General features: G+C 35.0%; 1 protein-coding gene across 1 annotated transcript in view; it reads right to left on the minus strand.

Moving 5' to 3' along the window:
* The window catches only part of TBX5 (T-box transcription factor 5), a 212320-nt gene that overhangs the window by 189416 nt on the left and 7 nt on the right, over window positions 1-22897 (minus strand). The window contains exons 1-2 of the mRNA XM_053702156.1: window positions 22758-22897; window positions 20707-20801 (exon numbers count right to left, since the gene is read on the minus strand). The exon at window positions 22758-22897 is cut by the window's right edge and continues 7 nt beyond it. Of these exons, the coding sequence (XP_053558131.1) occupies window positions 20707-20801; window positions 22758-22897 (235 nt within the window). The remainder of the gene's footprint in view (window positions 1-20706; window positions 20802-22757) is intronic.

Here is a 22897-nt window from a genome sequence, read left to right on the forward strand (position 1 = left end):
AGAAGTAAATTAGAATGCAAAGTATTTCCAAATATTGTCCCGCTGACTCCACCCTTTGTAATCCGCTTTTTTCTCTTACTGACATTGTAACCAAAGCCACCACTCTAAAGCTGCGCTGCATGTCTCATTTGAAGATATGATTATAGTTGCACAAGTTACAAGAATCTACACAGCATATGCAGCTTGTCTGCCCAGGCAGCAAAGCTCATGAACAAGCTTTGGAGGGAAGTAAAAGGAGGAAAATCAGCATTCTTGTAGGCTGCACCCCAAATACTTCCCTCAAGCAGGTGCGGCCTTAGGGATGGACGACTAACAGATCCAGAATGGATCATAAAAATATAAAGTAAGTGTTTAAAATCAACTTATTCTTTTTTTTTTTAATACAAGTGATAACATCCTTGTTATTTATACCCAGGTAAGGGCTAGATTTGGAGTGGCGCACTAACTGCTGCGCACAAGCGATAAGGGGTTTGTCGCGGCTCTTGGAACATGTCAGAAGTTGCATGCATATTACAAGTTGAAAGTAAATGCGTTTGCTTTAGTGCAATTGAATTTTATGCGCATCAGGATATTGCATCTTCAGAGATATGGTAAACTGTTACACTTGAAAAAAAAAAAGTTGCACTAAACACATCAAAATGACATTTAAAAGTACAGTAATACTTATGGTAACACTGTTGATAAAAAAATATTGCATAAAAAAGTTATAAAGGCTCAAAGATATGAGATCTCAGGCATGCAAACGGCTTTAACATAGAAATACATACATATACATGTCTAAATATGTGTGTGCACAGGGCGGGAGTGGGTGTGAACCGCTACACTATGGAACATTTTTTGGACACAAAGTGGGAGAGAGGAGGGAGGGGATTTTGATCTAAGGGATCTGGGAGGTTGTGGGGGGTTGGCTATTGAGGCGGGGCAGCTACACTACAGAAAAAAAATAAAAAATAAAACCATTATTTTTGGCAAACAGTGTACTGGCAGACAGCTGCCTTTACCCAAGATGGTGCACAGTAAGGTAGAGGGGGAGAGCTGTTTGGGGGGGATCAGGGAGGATGGGGGCTAAGGGGGGGATCCTACACAGCAGAATATGTAAATATGTGTGGGGAAAAAATTAAAAGATACCTTTTATTTTAGTACTGGCAGACTTTCTGCCAGTACTTAAGATGGCGGGGACAATTGTGGGGTGGGGGAGGGAATAGAGCTGTTTGGGAGGGATCAGGGGGTGGGATGCTTCAGGTGGGAGGCTGATCTCTACAGTAAAGCTAAAATTAACCCTGCAAGCTCCCTACAAGCTACCTACTTAACCCCTTCACTGCTGGGCATAATACAGTTTGTGAAAAAGCTTGTGAAAAAGTGAGCGTTTTTTTTATTTGATCTCATTTGGCGGTGAAATGGTGGCATGAAATATACCAAAATGGGCCAAGAGCAATACTTTGGGTTGTCTACTACACTACACTAAAGCTAAAATTAACATTACAAGCGCCCTAATTAACCCCTTCACTGCTGGGCATAATACACGTGTGGTGCGCAGCGGCATTTAGCGGCCTTCTAATTACCAGAAAGCAATGCCAAAGCCATATAAGTCTGCTATTTCTGAACAAAGGGGACCCCAGAGAAGCATTTACAACCATTTGTGACATAATTGCACAAGCTGTTTGTAAATAATTTCAGTGAGAAACCTAAAGTTTGTGAAAATATTTGTGAAAAAGTGAACGATTTTTTTTATTTGATCGCATTTGGCGGTGAAATGGTGGCATGAAATATACCAAAATGGGCCTAGATCAATACTTTGGGATGTCTTCTAAATATATACATGTCAAGGGATATTCAGGGATTCCAGACAGATATCAGTGTTTCAATGTAACTATCGCTAATTTTGAAAAAATGTGGTTTGGAAACAGCAAAGTGCTATTTGTATTTATTGCCCTATAACTTGCAAAAAAAAGCAAAGAAAGTGTAAACATTGGGTATGTCTAAACTCGAGACAAAATTTAGAAACTATTTAGCATGGGTGTTTTTGGTGGTTGTAGATGTGTAACAGATTTTGGGGGTCAAAGTTAGAAAAAGTGTGTTTTTTTCCATTTTTTCCTCATATTTTATATATTTTTTTATAGTAAATTATAAGATATGATGAAAATAATAGTATCTTTAGAAAGTCCATTAAAGGGGCAGTAAACCTCGAAAATAATGTTATATAATTCTGCACATAGTGCAGAATTATATAACATTATCTTAGCTAAAATGTATTCAACATAATATTGCCTGTGAAATTTGATTTAAAAAAAAGAGGGGTTTTCAGACCGCCGCTCTTGCTCTACTGAGCGGGTCTGGTTTTCCCCCTGAGCGCATCTGGGCAGCTGTCTAGTCACAGTCCGGCCCGATCGCGCCATTACAGAGCAGGAGCGAGCTGCATTGAGTGTAATGGCGCGATTGGGCCAGGCTGTGACTAGACAGCTGCCCAGATGTGCTCAAGGGGAAAACCAGACCCGCTGAGTAGAGCAAGAGCGGTCTGAAAAACCCTCTTTTTTTATCAAATTCACGGGCAATAATATGTTTGGCTAAGATAATGTTATATAATTATGGACTATGTGCAGAATCATATAACATCATTTCCGAGGTTTACTGCCTCTTTAAATGGCGAGAAAAACGGTATATAATATGTGTGTGTACAGTAAATGAGTAAGAGAAAAATTACAGCTAAACACAAACACTGTAGAAATGTAAAAATAGCCTTGGTCCTAAACGGTCAGAAAATGGGAAAGTGTTGTGGTCCTTACGGGGTTAAAGTGATACTAAACTCAATTTTTTTCTTTCATGTTTCAGATAGAGCATACGATTTTAAGCAACTTTCTAATTTACTCCTTTTATCAATGTTTCTTCGTTCTCTTGATATATTTATTTAAAAAAGCAGAAATATAAGATTAGGAGCAAGCCCATTTTTGGTTTAACACCTGGGTAGCACTTGCTGATTGGTGGCTACATTTAGCCACCAATGGGCCGGCTCCTAAGCTTTACATTCCTGCTTTTTCAAATAAAGATAGCAAGAGAACAAAGAAAAATTGATAAAAGGATTAAATTAGAATGTTGCTTAAAATTGCATGCTCTATCTGAATCATGAAAGAAGAAAAAATTAGTTTAGTATCCCTTTAATCTGCACTGTTTAGAAGCCGAGCTGGGGTGAATTATGATGAATTTCTCTATTCGAAGCATGAAGTTCTCCGGATTTATCATTTCAAACCCGTGTTTTTTTTTACGTAGTATTTTTGCTGTCTGCAAGTAATCCATTACATTTGTGTTTTACATGGGGCAAAATTGCACATTATTTTTTTCTCTTACATGTTTACTTTAAACTTTTGTAAAAAAAATATACCTAGGTAGGCAATTGAGCAACAATACTCTACTGGGAGGTAGCAGGCACGTTTGGTGAGACTATGTGTATTTTTAATTTAAACAGGCAAAGAGAGAGGTACGCTTGCTCACAGTGGAATTGCTGGAAATCATAAATTTATTTGAAGACCAAATAAGTACAGGTACAGGTATACAGGGTCACAGTTAGGAACGCCTGACGCGTTTCGCGCATGCGTACATGCGCTTCATCGGAGGCTGATAGAGTGTGACAGTGTGGGCCTTTTAAACCTGGTTTTCACCAATCCTGAAGGGACTGAGGTCTAAACCAATCAGTGTTGCCTCGGTGAGTGTATAGCCTTTATTAAGTGTCTTCAGCTTGTTACTGAGGCTTATAGTATTAACTCTGCGGCAACACTGATAGGTACACATCAATAAATAAAATACTTAATATTGTTAAACATTGTTTAAATATAACGGAAGTAAAAAATAAGGATTACTGAAAAAACTAGTAAATAAATATAAATAATTCTCATAATGAATACCTTGATAAATAGATAAAAACTAAATGGGAAGTAAATGAGTAAAAATATTAATAAAAAATATGAAATGATAAAGTGAAAAATAAAAATAAGGCTGAGAATATAAGTGAAAAATAAAAATTTTTAATTTAACTTTGTTATAATAATGACCCTTTCTAACCATAATACATTCAAATTGTTAATAGAATTTTCGTTCTTTGTGGGGCAATTTTGCGTTCTATGTTTGGCATATGTGTGCTCTATATTTTGTCCCTGTATTTTGAGTCTTTACAAGCGCATATTTTCTTTAAAGATTTTTCTTTGCATAAATGTTTTGTAGTTGATACATTTATATAGCCAATCTGGAATTGTGTTTTTGTAAAAATGTATAGTTTTTCTCATTTTTTTAAAAAAATTGTGCTGATTGTCAGAATCTTAACCAAGCCCCAAAGTTTTAGATGCATACTGATGTCTACAGACTCCTGGTTATCTAAAGGGTCTTTTCATATGAAGGGGAGGGGGAGTATCTGCTTGGCTTGCTTTCCCAGCCCCTTTCAGTGGGTGTCCCAGCTTAACCTCATCAACAGTGCTAAACTGGAAGCTTCTAAGTAAGTTTTTAAAAGGTTTTATACTGGATTTTTAGATCAGTATCTGTGCATATTCTTCTTTATAGTAGTGTCTATTACAAGCAGTTATATGAAATTGGTGTATACTTTCCCTTTAAGAAACATTATAGTGGGAAAATTACGTTATTTTATCCCTATCGACCCTGCAAATCTTTGTGTTTAATCCCTGCAAATGTGTTAAACACATAGGTAAAGTGTCATTCAGGAGCTGCAGAGATCTGAAACTGTACTGACCCAAAGCAGCTCTAGGTGCACAACCCGAATGAAAGCCTGTTTTTTTTTTTTCACTTTTATGGCCCTTTAACACCCTTTATTGGTTTTGATAAATATTGCTGACATTTAACAGAGGCCCTATCAGAACCAAAATTAGTGGAGCATACATTTTTAATGCATCTAAAAACTAATTAATGATTATGATTAGCTTCAAGATTGTAACTGGTGTAAAAGCTTTATGCACAAAGGGAAAATTAACTAATTAATAGAGTCAGTATTACCAGTTTTGATTTATAAAAAGCATGACAGAAAACTGTATAGATATATGAAATCACATTCTCTACAATTTTTAAAGTCATCCCTATGACAGTGGTTATCAACCTATGGCGCGTGTGCTGAGTGTGCAATCTAAGGCCTAGATTTAGAGCTCGGCGGTAAAAGGGCTGTTAACGCTCCGCGGGCTTTTTTCTGGCCGCACCATAAATTTAACTCTGGTATCGAGAGTTAAAACAAATGCTGCGTTAGGCTCCAAAAAAGGAGCGTAGAGCATTTTTACCGCAAATGCAACTCTCGATACCAGAGTTGCTTACGGACGCGGCCGGCATCAAAAACGTGCTCGTGCACGATTCTCCCATAGGAAACAATGGGGCTGTTTGAGCTGAAAAAAAACCTAACACCTGCAAAAAAGCAGCGTTCAGCTCCTAACGCAGCCCCATTGTTTCCTATGGGGAAACACTTCCTACGTCTGCACCTAACACCCTAACATGTACCCCGAGTCTAAACATCCCTAGCCTTACACTTATTAACCCCTAATCTGCCGCCCCCGCTATCGCTGACCCCTGCATTACAGTTTTAACCCCTAATCTTCCGCTCCGTAAACCGCCGCAACCTACGTTATCCCTATGTACCCCTAATCTGCTGCCCTAACATCGCCGACCCCTATGTTATATTTATTAACCCCTAATCTGCCCCCCACAACGTCGCCGACACCTGCCTACACTTATTAACCCCTAATCTGCCGAGCGGACCTGAGCGCTACTATAATAAAGTTATTAACCCCTAATCCGTCTCACTAACCCTATCATAAATAGTATTAACCCCTAATCTGCCCTCCCTAACATCGCCGACACCTTCCTTCAATTATTAACCCCTAATCTTCCGATCGGAGCTCACCGCTATTCTAATAAATGTATTAACCCCTAAAGCTAAGTCTAACCCTAACACTAACACCCCCCTAACTTAAATATAATTTTAATCTAACGAAATAAATTAACTCTTATTAAATAAATTAATCCTATTTAAAGCTAAATACTTACCTGTAAAATAAATCCTAATATAGCTACAATATAAATTATAATTATATTATAGCTATTTTAGGATTAATATTTATTTTACAGGCAACTTGGTATTTATTTTAACTAGGTACAATAGCTATTAAATAGTTAAGAACTATTTAATAGTTACCTAGTTAAAATAATTACAAAATTACCTGTAAAATAAATCCTAACCTAAGATATAATTAAACCTAACACTACCCTATCAATAAAATAATTAAATAAACTACCTACAATTACCTACAATTAACCTAACACTACACTATCAATAAATTAATTAAATACAATTGCTACAAATAAATACAATTAAATAAACTATCTAAAGTACAAAAAATAAAAAAGAACTAAGTTACAGAAAATAAAAAAATATTTACAAACATAAGAAAAATATTACAACAATTTTAAACTAATTACACCTACTCTAAGCCCCCTAATAAAATAACAAAGCCCCCCAAAATAAAAAATTCCCTACCCTATTCTAAATTAAAAAAGTTACAAGCTCTTTTACCTTACCAGCCCTGAACAGGGCCCTTTGCGGGGCATGCCCCAAGAAGTTCAGCTCTTTTGCCTGTAAAAGAAAACATACAATACCCCCCCCCCAACATTACAACCCACCACCCACATACCCCTAATCTAACCCAAACCCCCCTTAAATAAACCTAACACTAAGCCCCTGAAGATCTTCCTACCTTGTCTTCACCATACCAGGTTCACCGATCCGTCCTGGCTCCAAGATCTTCATCCAACCCAAGCGGGGGTTGGCGATCCATAATCCGGTGCTGAAGAGGACCAGAAGAGGCTCCAAAGTCTTCATCCTATCCGGCAAGAAGAGGACATCCGGACCGGCAAACATCTTCTCCAAGCCGCATCTTCTATCTTCTTCCATCCGGTGCGGAGCGGGACCATCTTGAAGCAGGCGACGCGGATCCATCCTCTTCTTCCGATGTCTCCCGACGAATGACGGTTCCTTTAAGGGACGTCATCCAAGATGGCGTCCCTCGAATTCCGATTGGCTGATAGGATTCTATCAGCCAATCGGAATTAAGGTAGGAATTTTCTGATTGGCTGATGGAATCAGCCAATCAGAATCAAGTTCAATCCGATTGGCTGATCCAATCAGCCAATCAGATTGAGCTCGCATTCTATTGGCTGTTCCGATCAGCCAATAGAATGCGAGCTCAATCTGATTGGCTGATTGGATCGGCCAATCGGATTGAACTAGATTCTGATTGGCTGATTCCATCAGCCAATCAGAAAATTCCTACCTTAATTCCGATTGGCTGATAGAATCCTATCAGCCAATCGGAATTCGAGGGACGCCATCTTGGATGACGTCCCTTAAAGGGACACTGAACCCAAATTTTTTCTTTCGTGATTCAGATAGAGCATGCAATTTTAAGCAACTTTCTAATTTACTCCTATTATCAATTTTTCTTCGTTCACTTGCTATCTTTATTTGAAAAAGAAGGCATCTAAGCTTCTTTTTTTGGTTCAGGACTCTGGACAGCACTTTTTTATTGGTGGATGAATTTATCCACCAATCAGCAAGAATAACCCAGGTTATTCACCAAAAATGGGCCGGCATCTAAACTTACATTCTTGCATTTCAAATAAAGATACCAAGAGAATGAAGAAAATTTGATAATATGAGTAAATTAGAAAGTTGCTTAAAATTGCATGCTCTGTCTGAATCACAAAAGAAAAAAATTGGGTTTAGTGTCCCTTTAAAGGAACCGTCATTCGTCGGGAGACATCGGAAGAAGAGGATGGATCCGCGTCGCCTGCTTCAAGATGGTCCCGCTCCGCACCGGATGGAAGAAGATAGAAGATGCGGCTTGGAGAAGATGTTTGCCGGTCCGGATGTCCTCTTCTTGCCGGATAGGATGAAGACTTTGGAGCCTCTTCTGGACCTCTTCAGCACCGGATTATGGATCGCCAACCCCCGCTTGGGTTGGATGAAGATCTTGGAGCCAGGACGGATCGGTGAACCTGGTATGGTGAAGACAAGGTAGGAAGATCTTCAGGGGCTTAGTGTTAGGTTTATTTAAGGGGGGTTTGGGTTAGATTAGGGGTATGTGGGTGGTGGGTTGTAATGTTGGGGGGGGGGTATTGTATGTTTTCTTTTACAGGCAAAAGAGCTGAACTTCTTGGGGCATGCCCCGCAAAGGGCCCTGTTCAGGGCTGGTAAGGTAAAAGAGCTTGTAACTTTTTTAATTTAGAATAGGGTAGGGAATTTTTTATTTTGGGGGGCTTTGTTATTTTATTAGGGGGCTTAGAGTAGGTGTAATTAGTTTAAAATTGTTGTAATATTTTTCTTATGTTTGTAAATATTTTTTTATTTTCTGTAACTTAGTTCTTTTTTATTTTTTGTACTTTAGATAGTTTATTTAATTGTATTTATTTGTAGCAATTGTATTTAATTAATTTATTGATAGTGTAGTGTTAGGTTAATTGTAGGTAATTGTAGGTAGTTTATTTAATTATTTTATTGATAGGGTAGTGTTAGGTTTAATTATATCTTAGGTTAGGATTTATTTTACAGGTAATTTTGTAATTATTTTAACTAGGTAACTATTAAATAGTTCTTAACTATTTAATAGCTATTGTACCTAGTTAAAATAAATACCAAGTTGCCTGTAAAATAAATATTAATCCTAAAATAGCTAAAATATAATTATAATTTATATTGTAGCTATATTAGGATTTATTTTACAGGTAAGTATTTAGCTTTAAATAGGATTAATTTATTTAATAAGAGTTAATTTATTTCGTTAGATTAAAATTATATTTAAGTTAGGGGGGTGTTAGTGTTAGGGTTAGACTTAGCTTTAGGGGTTAATACATTTATTAGAATAGCGGTGAGCTCCGATCGGAAGATTAGGGGTTAATAATTGAAGTTAGGTGTCGGCGATGTTAGGGAGGGCAGATTAGGGGTTAATACTATTTATGATAGGGTTAGTGAGACGGATTAGGGGTTAATAACTTTATTATAGTAGCGCTCAGGTCCGCTCGGCAGATTAGGGGTTAATAAGTGTAGGTAGGTGTCGGCGACGTTGAGGGGGCAGATTAGGGGTTAATAAATATAATATAGGGGTCGGCGGTGTTAGGGGCAGCAGATTAGGGGTACATAGGGATAACGTAGGTGGCGGCGCTTTGCGGTCGGAAGATTAGGGGTTAATTATTTTAAGTAGCTGGCGGCGATGTTGTGGGGGGCAGATTAGGGGTTAATAAATGTAATATAGGGGTCGGCGGGGTTAGGGGCAGCAGATTAGGGGTACATAAGTATAACGTAGGTGGCGGTCGGAAGATTAGGGGTTAAAATTTTTAATCGAGTGGCGGCGATGTGGGGGGAGCTCGGTTTAGGGGTACATAGGTAGTTTATGGGTGTTAGTGTACTTTAGGGTACAGTAGTTAAGAGCTTTATGAACCGGCGTTAGCCAGAAAGCTCTTAACTCCTGCTTTTTTCAGGCGGCTGGAATCTTGTCGTTAGAGCTCTAACGCTCACTGCAGAAACGACTCTAAATACCGGCGTTAGAAAGATCCCATTGAAAAGATAGGCTACGCAAATGGCGTAGGGGGATCTGCGGTATGGAAAAGTCGCGGCTGCAAAGTGAGCGTTAGACCCTTTAATCACTGACTCCAAATACCAGCGGGCGCCCAAAACCAGCGTTAGGAGCCTCTAACGCTGGTTTTGACGGCTACCGCCGAACTCTAAATCTAGGCCTAAGTCATTTATAATGACACTTGGAGTAGGGCAATGAGGGCAGACATGGCCTCTGGTTCCACCCTTTTCACATTTCTGCCATAAAGGGGGAATAGACTGCAATTGGGGAGGTTTGGAGAAATTAAAGGGACATGAAACCCAAAAAAATTCTTTCATGATTCAGATAGAGAATACAATTTCAAGCAACTTTCCAATTTACTTCTATTATTTAATTTGCTTCTTTCTCTTGTTGTCCTTTGCTGAAATGTTTATCTAGGAAAGTTCATGTGCAGCAGAGAACCTAGGTTCTAGCTGTTGATTAGTGGCTGCATATATAAACTGATTGTCATTGGCTCACCTGTTAGAAACCAGTAGTGGCACGGCTGCTCCTTCAACAAATGATACCAAGAGAATAAAACAGATTAGATAATAGAAGTAAATTAGAAAGTTGTTTTAAATTGTATTCTCTATCTGAATCATGAAATAAATTTTTTGGGTGTCATGTCCCTTTAAGCGGACAGTGCACTTTAAATTTTTCTCCAAATGATCCATTTGTCCAGCATGCATGTTAAAGAAAAGGATAAGTTAATGAGATTTGATTTCCCTGCAAGCTCAACCTCTTTTTATGGGTTGTGGTTTCAAAGAGCAAAACCGGTTGTTTTGTATACAAAAATAAAACTAAAGAAGTGATTTCTCATAGTGCAGCTGGCATAACAAGTAATTGGAAACACATTAAGGGAAAAACAACTTTACAGTACGCTTTCCTTTTAAGGTTATGGGCTAGAGGAACTTTAGAACCAGGTGACTAAGGGGCCGATTATTTAAACTACACTAGTCCTGACGTGGTTCTTCCTCTATTTTCATATGTATGTGTTTTTCTTTTTGGGTATTAAGTATTTTGCGTATTTTATCGCGACCACACCAGAGATCTGTAGTGCAGAAATGTTTAGATAATTATGCTTGGATTTGAGAGACAATTTCATACACGCCCATGGAATGCCCATTTTACTATAAAACAACAATTACGCTTTGTATTTTGTTCTTCTAAGTTTAAATTTCTATGTTTCTTGGCACATTCAGCGTACTTAAACTATGTTTTACACTGTGCATATTTAATATGATTTATTCCTGTGTAATTTGCATACAAATTTTACGTTTTTGATAAAATACAATTTTTGGTGAACAATTTTGTTAAGATTTTTGATGCACCTTAACAATTTTTCCCTGCGTATTTATGTCTGAATGGTTCAATTATTTGTTTTGTATGATATTTAATTTACAATGTCCTACTGCACTTTTGTAATGTATGCATCTCCATACCATATGAAAATGCAGTATAAGCCCCTTAGCGAGAAAAGTGGCTTTAGATAATTCCACCAGGGAAATAGAAGTACTGGTAAGCATTCTTATAGAATCTCACCAACCCATAGAGCTTTAGATAATCTGGCTCTAAGACTTGAGGTCTGATATAGCTATAGGTTGACAAAGGAGTTGTAGGGTCAAGGGTTTGATCTGATGTGTATATGTGGCTAACATCATGGCTGCAAAGTCAGGAGTCCAATCTGATCATTATTGTGATTATTATTACATAAGTATTTGTTCTTTATTTTGAAACTTTATACAAAAGATAAGGCTGGCACACAATATCAATTTATTTTTTTACTTTTACACAGCGCTCATAAAAAGTTGCCAGCCTGTGCCATATGATCAAATTATTATTGATTTATTTTACAGGTTAGAAATATAATGTTTAGTTTATGTGTCCTGAAAGAACAATTATTAGCTAGAAAATATATAGTATAATATAGTATTAATGTTAATTATATTAGTGTGCACCTTAGTTTAGTATGCAGTTATGTATATCATATGATTTAATTATATAATTGCATGGTGCATACTTGACTGGCTGTACGTAAGTATGTAATTTCCATATGCGTTAGACATACACATAGATAAAGTGGAAAACAAAATCTAAAATACAATGTAGCCTATAAATAAAGGGCCATAATATTTGAAAAATTACATTCTCAAATTATTACTAGTGATGTGTAATGACGGTGATTGCAAATGTTAATACATTTGTACTACGGCCCCAAAGAAACACAGATTTACATAATCAAATGAGCTTTATTTTAAACAAAATTGTCACCGTCATTTGCATCCTTATAGGACAACAGCCCCCTCAGACTTTTACATATGTTTGTGATCTGATTCTTGGGGATAAACAGTAAAATAGATCAAGTCTTAGTCCTCTTGCAACCTAAAGGGGAATAAATACCATTATTTAAAAAAGGAGATAATCTCTCTAAACCTGTTTTAATGTGATACATTTGGGAATGATCTGAAATTGTATTTCTCTTTCTCAAAGCCAAAAAATAAATCATTATAAAATCTCATTTCTGTGCAACCCTTTCCACTAAAAATAAACAATTATAAGACACATAGTTCAATCTTTCAAATGAAAGGTTACATAAGGCTCTAGATATCATGGTATGCATTTACTTGGTAAGATACTTTAAAGTGAAGGTCAATTTTCATCAATGCGTGCCCAGTTTTTTAAAATACTTTTAAAAACAGGCACTTTCATTGATGAAAATAAACATTGCACTCACTGGATTTGAAGAAATACTTACCTTTTACTCCAGCAAAGCCGGATCGATGATCCCCCTCCTTCTTCTTCCTGCTGTAGACCACAGCAATGACGAAACTGGCTTCCTCCAATCACAGCCGGGTATCACGAGCTGGACGCTCTGGGGTGCAAGCCATGATTGGAGGAAGCCGGTTTTGTCATGTCTGACGTCAGTACAGAGGAACTGAGGCTGAGATCGGCGATCCGGTTTTGCAGAAGTAAAAGGTAAGTATTTCTTCAAATCCAGTGCAATGTAAATTTTCATCAATGAAAGTGCCCCTGTTTTTAAAAGTATTTTAAAAACCGGGCACTCATTGATGAAAATTGACCTTCACTTTAAAGGGACACTCAAGTCAAAATTAAACTTTCATGATTCAGATAGAGCATGTCATTTTAAACAACTTTCCAATTTACTTCCATTAACAAAATGTGCACAGTCTTTTTATATTTAAACTTTTTGAGTCACCAGCTCCTACTGAGCATGTGCAAGAATTCACAGCATATACGTATTTGCATTTGTGATTGGCTGATGGCTGTCACATGGTAGGTGTATGCATTTTTCATTGGCTGATGGCTGTCACATGGTACAGGGGGAGTGGAAATAGACAAAACTTTTAAAATTGTCAGAAAAAAATCTACTACTCATTTGAAGATCAGACTAAGTGCTATTGCATTGTCTTATTATCTTGCATTTGTTGATTATGCAAATCTACTCTGTTGATTATAAACCTGTAAATAATTCAGACACTGATAGCTAAAAATAACATAAAAGTTCATGTAGCCAATGTTATAAAGTTCTTGTATTCTTGTGACATTATTAGTACTGGAAGTATCTTCAATAGCACAGTCCATCTATTGATTCTGAATACTTATAAACCCTAATAAAAGAATTGTACAGATAGATGATAGATAGATCAACAGACAGACAGTATTTTATTGACAAATTGTTAAGATAATTATTTCAAAATGTAAAAATGTAAAAAACTGGTCTATTTATATTTTATATTACAATGCTTTTATTTAGAAAGATAAGGAAAGAGAAAAGAAAGATGTAATAGTATAAATGTATCTTTAGAATGAACTAACATTGTACAATATGTTTTCTTAGGACATGTTCATGATTCAAATAATAAAGAAATCATTTGTACAAGGTAACAAAAAACATACCTAAACTTAAAATGACATGGAAAATTAGCTGTTTAAATATTGACAAAATAAGTGTTAAGTTTTGGTGTCTATAAAACAATGGGAGCTGCCATGTTGTAACTTACGTTACTTTCACTGATAAATAGGTCACTAGAGTGTGCAGCCAATGGCTGTGTGGAATATAACAGTGTTATGCACTTCCATTTCTAACAGGAACTGAAAAGATCACAATTTCAGAATGGAATTACAGGAACAGGGGAAAAAATAAATAATGAAAGCATATTGCAGAGTTTTTTTTATATATATGATTTATCATTTTATATTACCAAGTGTTTAATGTTCCTTTAAAAACTATATAACAGCAGCCAACTAAGATCCACATTTACCTAAATATTAGCAGACATATTCAACATGATGGAATTGGCTATTCTTTAAATGTAAACCAGACATTTTGCATTTTCCAACACAGTTCAAAACAGTTTTGTTAACTGAGAATGACGAGTTAACTTATTTAAAAATGTCTCCTTACTGGGTAAGAGAAGCTAGCTTCTTATGAAACCTTCATAATTACACACACACTGAGAGACTAAAGATGTAATTTGTATTTTATTCTCAGAACCAAAGCAGCTGCAATCTGTATATTCTTTTTAATGATTTTATATCAAATGCTGTTCATCCTAGTACACAATCTGTAATGCAGAAATGCAGAAATTACGTAGTGAATAGGTTAAAACAATTGCTGACTATTAGATGTAGGCTATCCACAAATACCCAACTTGCAACCAACTTGAGGTCAGCTCTTTAAATCTATCCAACATTAAAGTGAATGTAAATTTTGATGCTAAAGTGTCCGGTTTTTAAAAGTTTGATTAAAAATAGGGGCACTTTAATTCATCAAAATTTACATTTCACTCCTGTTGTGAAAAAAAACTTACCTTTTAATCTTGACAGCAGCTCCAGCTTCCTCCGGTCGTTGCAAGCCATTTCTGATGTCAGAAATTATGGATAGGTCATCCTCCAATCACGGCTTCCCCCCCCCCCCCGGGGGAATCAGTGTCTAATTCAACGCCGTGATTGGAGGAAGCCGGATTCCTCATTTTAGACCCAGGAAGAGGCTTTGCGACAGGTGGAGGAAGCTGAAGCTGCTGTCAAGATTAAAAGGTAAGTTTTTTTTCACAACAGGAGTGAAATGTAAATTTTGATGAATTAAAGTGCCCCTGTTTTTAATTGAATTTTTAAAAACCGGGCACTTTAGCATCAAAATTTACATTCACTTTAAAGTCAGGATTTGCTGCATAGTATTCAACTGACAGATTGCAAGGGTTAGGATTTATAACATTCAGATGCCAACCCTCCACACCTTTATTTTTAACATATATTTCAATTTAAATACATTTATACTTACTATAAATTTGAAAATAACACTCTCTCAATTATAAGTTTAACTTAAAAAAGTATAAAGTCTGTTAAAAAGTATTTTTTAAAGCAACATTGTACCATTTAATTTTATTTTAAAGGGACATTCTGGTCAAATTTGAAATGCACATAGGGGAATTACATCTTTGAACAGAAACATATTTACAATATACATATATTGGCAAAGATGCTTCTAGTTGTAGTGTTAACATTCTTCTCTGCACGTGCATGAAGAGCGTAGCTAGATATTTTCAGTGCACCAGCATTTAAATACTGCAGCTTCTCAGAGAGCCAGTTGGGCTTGTATGTATCATGTAATAAATTATGCAAATTGAGTCATTACCAGATAATACAAGCAACTTAGGGTCTCTTAAAATGCTGGTGTACAAAGCATATTTATGTACACTCTTCAAACAGACTCATTTTTGCTAATACATGTATATTGCAAAATGCTTCTATTCAAAATTAAAATGCACTTTTGTGCATTCTAATTTTGTCTGGAATGTTCCTTTATCTGAACATGCAATATACTGCAGAATTAGTTAAAAACAAGAATAAACATGCAGCCAATCATATTACAGTTTTGACAAGTCAGGATACAAGATGGTAAAACTTGAGTGTGTTTCAGTTTGGTCAAAGGCAGATTAAGTTTATACCATTACATTTTCAAGAGAGAACGTAATCTCAAAACCAAGTTGAAGCAGCCTTGTTCAACAGACTTCCTCATGCTGTTTCCACCTAACTTGTTTCAAAAAATTGTCTGGACAGTCAGATTTTTACACATATACCCCTATATTGTCTAATATAAAATGTTAGTTCAATAAAAAGGTATTAATATATCCTGAATTAATAGACCAACATGGTTACTATATTCCCCTGTCTATTCACTATAAACACAGATGCATTCAACTATTGATCCTGTCCTGACATAAAGGTGTTTAACAGTCATTAGTATGCTGGAGCTGTGCAGCCCAAGAATGCTAGTTTAGTACACTCTGCAATAAAGAAGTGAGAAAAAATAAAAAAATAAAAAATAGTTGCTTAAAGGGACAGTCAACACCAAACTTTTTATTGTTTCAAAAGAAAGATAAAGCCTATACTACCCATTCTCCAGATTTGCACAACCAACATTGCTATATTAATAAACTTTATAACATTTAAGAAATGCCTGTTCCTAAGCCACTACAGACAGCCTCTTATCATATGCTTTTTTATTAGCTTTTCACAACAAGAGACTGCTAATCCGTGTGGGCCATTTATATATAACATTGTGCTCTCTCCCGTTGAGTTGTGGCTGACACTGCATTAATTGGCTAAAATGCAAGTCAATAGATAATATCTAAATAGCCATGTGATCAGGGGGCTGTCAAAAGAGGTTTAGATACAAGGTAATCAATGAGGTTAAAATGTTGGCTTTGCAAGACTGGGTAATTATCTATCTTTTTAAACAATAAAACATTTGGAGTTAACTGTCCCTCTAAACCTATTTTAACTCAGAAATAAGCACCTTGTGTGATTACGTGGGCTAATATAACAGATACAACACACATTTTGAGTTTAATCCCCCTAAAATAACAGATACAAAAGAGTTCAGAATAACACACAATGCACTCCAGCTTTTTTTTGTTTTGTTGTTTGTTTGTTTTGGGTTTTTTTTTCAAATTTATATTACAGGGACAGCAGGCAAAATACATCATGAAAGGGGAATTGCAATGTTTTTTCTCACTATGCCATAAAACCTTTTATGTGAAATTACATTTTGAGTTCAATCCCCATTTTCAGAATCTAACTACAGCCAGCATCATATGTAAAATATTTAGCAGGTAAAGCTGTCAGTCATTAATTAGTGTAATTTAAATAAAGAGATCATTTAATACAAAGGATTAAAATGCAAACACACCATCTTCAACTATTTTACTGTATATTTCCAAAATAAATACTTATAAACTTTCAATTCGGCTAAAAGGTAGTTTTTATCCAATTTTCAGATTTAAGTCCTTACAACTAAGTTTACAAATTAGCCAAATTGAGTATACATAAATACGCTCTTCAAAAAGGATACCAAAAAAACAAGGTAAATGTGATAGTGGAAAAAATTTGAATTTTATTTATTTCTTTAAATCATGATAGATTTACTTTGACTTTCATGTCGCTTTAAATAAATACTTCTGGATAAATGATGCCCCTTGTAGTAAAAATATGTAATATTCTGAAATTTAAATATATATATATATATATATACATAAAAAAAAATATTGTATATTCCCCATTTGGGTTCCTTATATCCATAGGTATTTTACAACAAGGGGTGTTACCAGGTAATGAAAGATCTGGTACTAGGGCCCAAAGAAAAATGTTGTGGTCCTAATCAGGTTCCACCATACTTTATCTTCAATGGTTGTTTACTGGGAACATCTATATATAAAAAAGGATATTTACCTCAAAATGACTTCAGTAGCCACATCCCATTGTAAAAGGATAGAAAGGTCAAAACTGAAATGTGCATGTGTGCATTTAATTTTGAATAGAAACAGTTTTGCAATATTCTTCCATTACCAACAATACTTTTTTGTAAAGGTTATTACTGTTTTTCAGAGCCATGCACCCTGTGCACCAGCATTCAAACACTGCAACTTCTCAGAGAGCCAGCAGTGGCTTGTGTGACAACAATTAAGTATTTACTGATGGAATACACACCACTACCAGCACTCTGAGAAAGTACAGTGTTTGAATGTGTAAGTAGCTGAAAAACACTAATAACTTTTACAGTTTTGGCCTTTTTTGTCCCTTTAAGGATCCAATCTCCAATCAGGATGCTTTTGTTGTGATTTCCAAGGGAGCAAGCATCTGGTGTGTGCATGCACTGTCACTTTATTTCCTCCTCAGTTTGGAACATTAAAGGGACATTAAACACTTTGAGATGGTAATATAAAATGATAAATCATATATAAATAAAATCTGCAATATACTTTCATTATTTATTTTGTCCTCTTTTCCTGTAATTCCATTTTTTAAAATAGTGCGCATTTCAGTGCCTGTTAGAAATTGAAGTGCAGAGCACTGTTATATTCCACACAGCCATTGGCTGCACACTCTAGTGGCCTATTTATAACTGTCTCTAATTGGCCACAGCAGAGAATGTAACCTAAGTTACAACATGGCAGCTCCCATTGATATATAGACACTAAAACGTTACACTTGTTTTGTCAATATTTAAACAGCTAAAGAAACTTTAAAAAATACATCTACATGTTATTCTCAGACTAATCTTTTATTCTATCTAGCATTCGTTTAGTGTTTGATGTCCCATTAATAGGAAATATGGAGAGATTATTGCGGAATCCCTCTAGATTATAGTAAAGCAAAGTGTGAACTCAGCACTGATAATGCTGATTGGCTGTTTTGCTGTTGTTCTTTTACTATGCAGAGGACAGTAGAATAGTGGAATGGCAACTGTTCAGAGAGCTCTTACTCTGGTGAAATATTTTGAGGTGAAATCTTTTTTTTTTTACAGCGATGTTCATATGATATATTCTTGTCAGCTTTTTGCACATATACTGAATCACTTTCAAGTGATTCAGCATTTGAGTAACATGTCCCTTTAAGAATTCTCAATATTTTTACTGAGTTTTTTCTCTTAAATGCCTGAAGTTTCTCAGAGTTTTTTATTGCAAACTGCAGAGTTTTTATAAGCCTTTATTAGCACAGGTCTTGCATTAATATGGTAATGACACACCACTTTTACGTTTTCTCGTTAACATAATAAGAAGCATTAATAAAACACTGCAAACACATGCCTAGTCAACTAATTACATAATGCTTTCTGGGGCATCCCAAATCTAAAATATTGTCTTATGAAACCTGTTAAATTACTGGTATTTGTATAGGATTTCACTAAGTAAACATGCTTTTGCAGATAAAAAAAAACAATAAAGCTGTTAAATTATATTATGAAAAATTAAAAATAATAATAAACCTGCACACTGACCCAAGCAAAGATTTTTAGAGCATTTCATACATTTTGAATTCGCTTTTTTGCAGTTATTAAAACGAATGTCCGCCAAAAACCTGCCCAACGTGTGTATTACAATTTGTGACGCAGTTCAGATATGACTGAACACAGAGGAAGTAGATTTACATTTCCTTCCAACTTTTTAGTGCTACTAACAGCCCCTGGTGAGACGCTTGATATAGAGGCCCAATGTCTCTTTGTGTATATTATTATGCTGCCTAGATTTCTGGCACAACTAATGCAGCGTATTCGCTCTTTTAAACAAAACTGCGGTAAAAGCCATTTTCTCTCCTCAAAGGAAACTAGATACGCCAAAGTATTTGGAGAGACCAATTTATCACTTGAAGGCTTAGGGTACTGAGAAGTTTTTCAGGAACACGCTTTAGTAATGGTCTTTTAATGTTTAAGTACATAACTAGTATTAACCATTAAAACTCCAGGTTTTTATCTACCACAGCAAACGAATACCACTAGTCCGAATTAAAATATGTACATACATGCCGTATATATAAATATGTATATACATAGCTATACACCAGTGCCATTCATTTATCACAACGTATACAAAACGTTACTTTTATAATGAACGCATAAGATGTGTTTATGATTTGTCGTGCAAATAAAAAGCTAAGTGCTAAAAAAAAGTAAAATATAAACAACTGTCTATATCCTCAGCCGGAGATACTAAGCCTTACCTATAGCAGCTTCACGAGGCTTTGCCAACTCTGGCCTGTTCTAATTTGGAAGTTCTCCAGGGTGGTGGGAACTTGTCCCGGCCAAACCAACACTATCTAACCATCAGCTAAACCTCGCAGGCTTGGGAATGGGAAGTATTCTTTTTAGGTATCTTTATATGGAGCTAGTCCTTTACACGTTTACTCTCTAGCTCTGTCTTACTTATAACCATTATTTAATAGACCCCCCATTCTTTGTCTCACTACCTCTATCCTATATACACATATACTATCATATGAGACGTGAGAGAGACAAAGGGAGTAAGATTAAAATAATAAAAAGCTATATGAAGGGACTAATAGAGTGGAAGCTGAAAGCTTTTTCCACACAAAAAGAAACTCTAAAACATGGTTTCATAAGCTTAACTTAGAGGGTTGCAGATTTAAGAGAAAAGTGAGAAAGCATTTTTTTTACACAAATGGTGGTGGATTCATGGAATAAACCTCCACTAGATGTGGTAATCACAAGGACTGTAAACAAATACAAATGCTTGGGACATGCATAAGGCTATCCTAAGAAATAAGTAACGTCACTTGGGTTAACTTGATGGACTTTGTATTTTTGTTATCTACCATCAAATTATATAGTTCTCCCTATTTTATGTTTACTAACCTATTTAAATGTTTTGTTCACATTTCCTATTCTGCATTTCTTTTTTTTTAAATAATTTTATATAAGTGTGTGTCATAAAAAATTACATTTGTGTTTGACATTCTCTCTCTTTCTATCGGCCTCTCTAATTTACTCTCTGATACTTTCTGTACTTTTTGTCTTTCTCACCATTTTTCCATTTACAAACATTTCCTTGCTCTGGATGCCAGCCTGAGACATTTACAATTAAAACTATGAAAGACCCTTGTGAGGTAGTTCTGCTATTTATTAGAACCTGTCAGCCAGTTTAATGAACAAAATAATTGGCAAAGACGTGTGATTAATAAATGATTTCAAAAGAATGTGCTTCTTAGATCCCTGTTTTAAAATGTAGCAGTATTAAATGTATGCTAAAGAAGATTCTCTTACCTTCCAGCTTTTGTAATGATCATTTCTGTGCCAACCTCGTGAAACTTCAGCCACAACTCTCTCTCGTGCAAAAACACCTTTATACCTTCCATGCCCTTTAAATAAATAAATACAATTGAATAAATCTACTTTCGCCTTAATATAAAAATACGATCTGGGTGTGGCTTTAGCAATTACTTTCTGGTAATAATGAACCAAATTATATAATGTTTATAGTTTCTGCAGCACTTTTTATAAATGACATAGTACAGTATGGTGTATGGGTATCCTCTGTATGGATCTAACTATATTAACTATTAAAGAACTTCTGGCTGAATAGTACATTAAAATTCTGGAAATGAAATATTTGTAATAGATACTCTATGATTTATCTAAAAATCCACTAATTTCAGAACTGTATAACTTTTTCATAACCATGCATTTGCGCATACACACACACACACACACACATATATATATATATATACATACAGACTGGACCTGAATGACTGGACACACACACACACACACACATATATATATATATATATATATATATATATATATATATATATATATATATATATATATATATATATATATACATATATATATATATATAAATACACACACACACACAAATATATATATATATACATACAGACTGGACCTGAATGACTGGACACACACACACACACACACACACACACATATATATATATATATATATATATATATATATATATATATATATATATATATACATATATATATATAAATACACACACACACAAATATATATATATATACATACAGACTGGACCTGAATGACTGGACACACACACATATATATATATATATATATATATAATATACACATACATAAATACATATACACACATATATATATATATACATAAATACATATATACACACACACATATATATATATATATATATATATATATATATATATATATATATATATATATATATATATAATATACACATACATAAATACATACATACACACACACACACACACACATATATATATATATATATATATATATATATATAATATACACATACATAAATACATACATACACACACACACAAAATACAAAGGGAGTAAAAGCTATATGAAGGGACTAATAAAAAGCTATATGAAGGGACTAATTAGAGTGGAAGCTGATATATAGTATTTGTATATAATATTTTAAATTTACTCTTATGGCTCTTATGTACATATGTGAAAATACAACTATGGGGATTTGGAAAAGTTTACACAAAACGTTGTCATATTAATTTAATTCATATGCTAACTTGCAACTGACATATTTCTATGTAAATGAGAGATACTTTTGTAAAATTACATATACAGGTATATGTGTAATACACATTACGGCTGTCAATAAGTTCTTGTTGTTTACTAACAATGTTTAAAAGAAAAAAGAAAGAAAGAAAAAGACTACATTTTGACTTAAAACACTAATTCATTTTTGTGACTATCTAGGAAATACAACAAACATGAAACTAGATGTTTTCATGTAATCGGAAACATATTAGTCTGATAAAAATTACTGCACATTCTATAGATCAAAAACTTTCTATCAGTTTTTAATATATGAGACAGTTTCTTCCCATGTAGTTATAATCATAAATATAATTGTACATCGTCTTAAAATGGATTTGTGCTTGTGACCTTAATTAAATATTATGCTCTAACAATATTATTAAGCATCAAATACATATACACATTGTGCATTCTTGCAGGTGGGTAACAATTAAAATGAACTTAAGTATGTGTGTGTGTGGGGGGATTACTAGCTTACTAGCTTTACACTGTATATAAAAATGCCATTCTTTATTACTTAACCGAACACGAAGTTTGTATGTGTATACAAACGATGTGTGTGTATATATATATATAACTCTATCGTCTATCTAGCCATCTATCTATCTGCATTCTGACTTTAAAATGGGTTTTACATTCAGCAAACCCAATGTCTGTGAGAGTTTGCAATTATGCATTTATATTTTCTGCATGTAAAATAAATGAGTGCTGTACCTGTTGGGTGAAGGCTGCCTGGGGTGATGTGGGGGTCTTGCTGCTGGCCCCCAGCTGACTGTCCTGTTTAGGATCACACTGCGTATCCTTTTGGTCAGGGTCCACTGGGGTGTCTGGCATCCCATACCCCTCCTCTGCAT

This window comes from Bombina bombina, chromosome 2, assembly GCF_027579735.1.
Source record: "Bombina bombina isolate aBomBom1 chromosome 2, aBomBom1.pri, whole genome shotgun sequence".
NCBI lineage: Eukaryota > Metazoa > Chordata > Amphibia > Anura > Bombinatoridae > Bombina > Bombina bombina.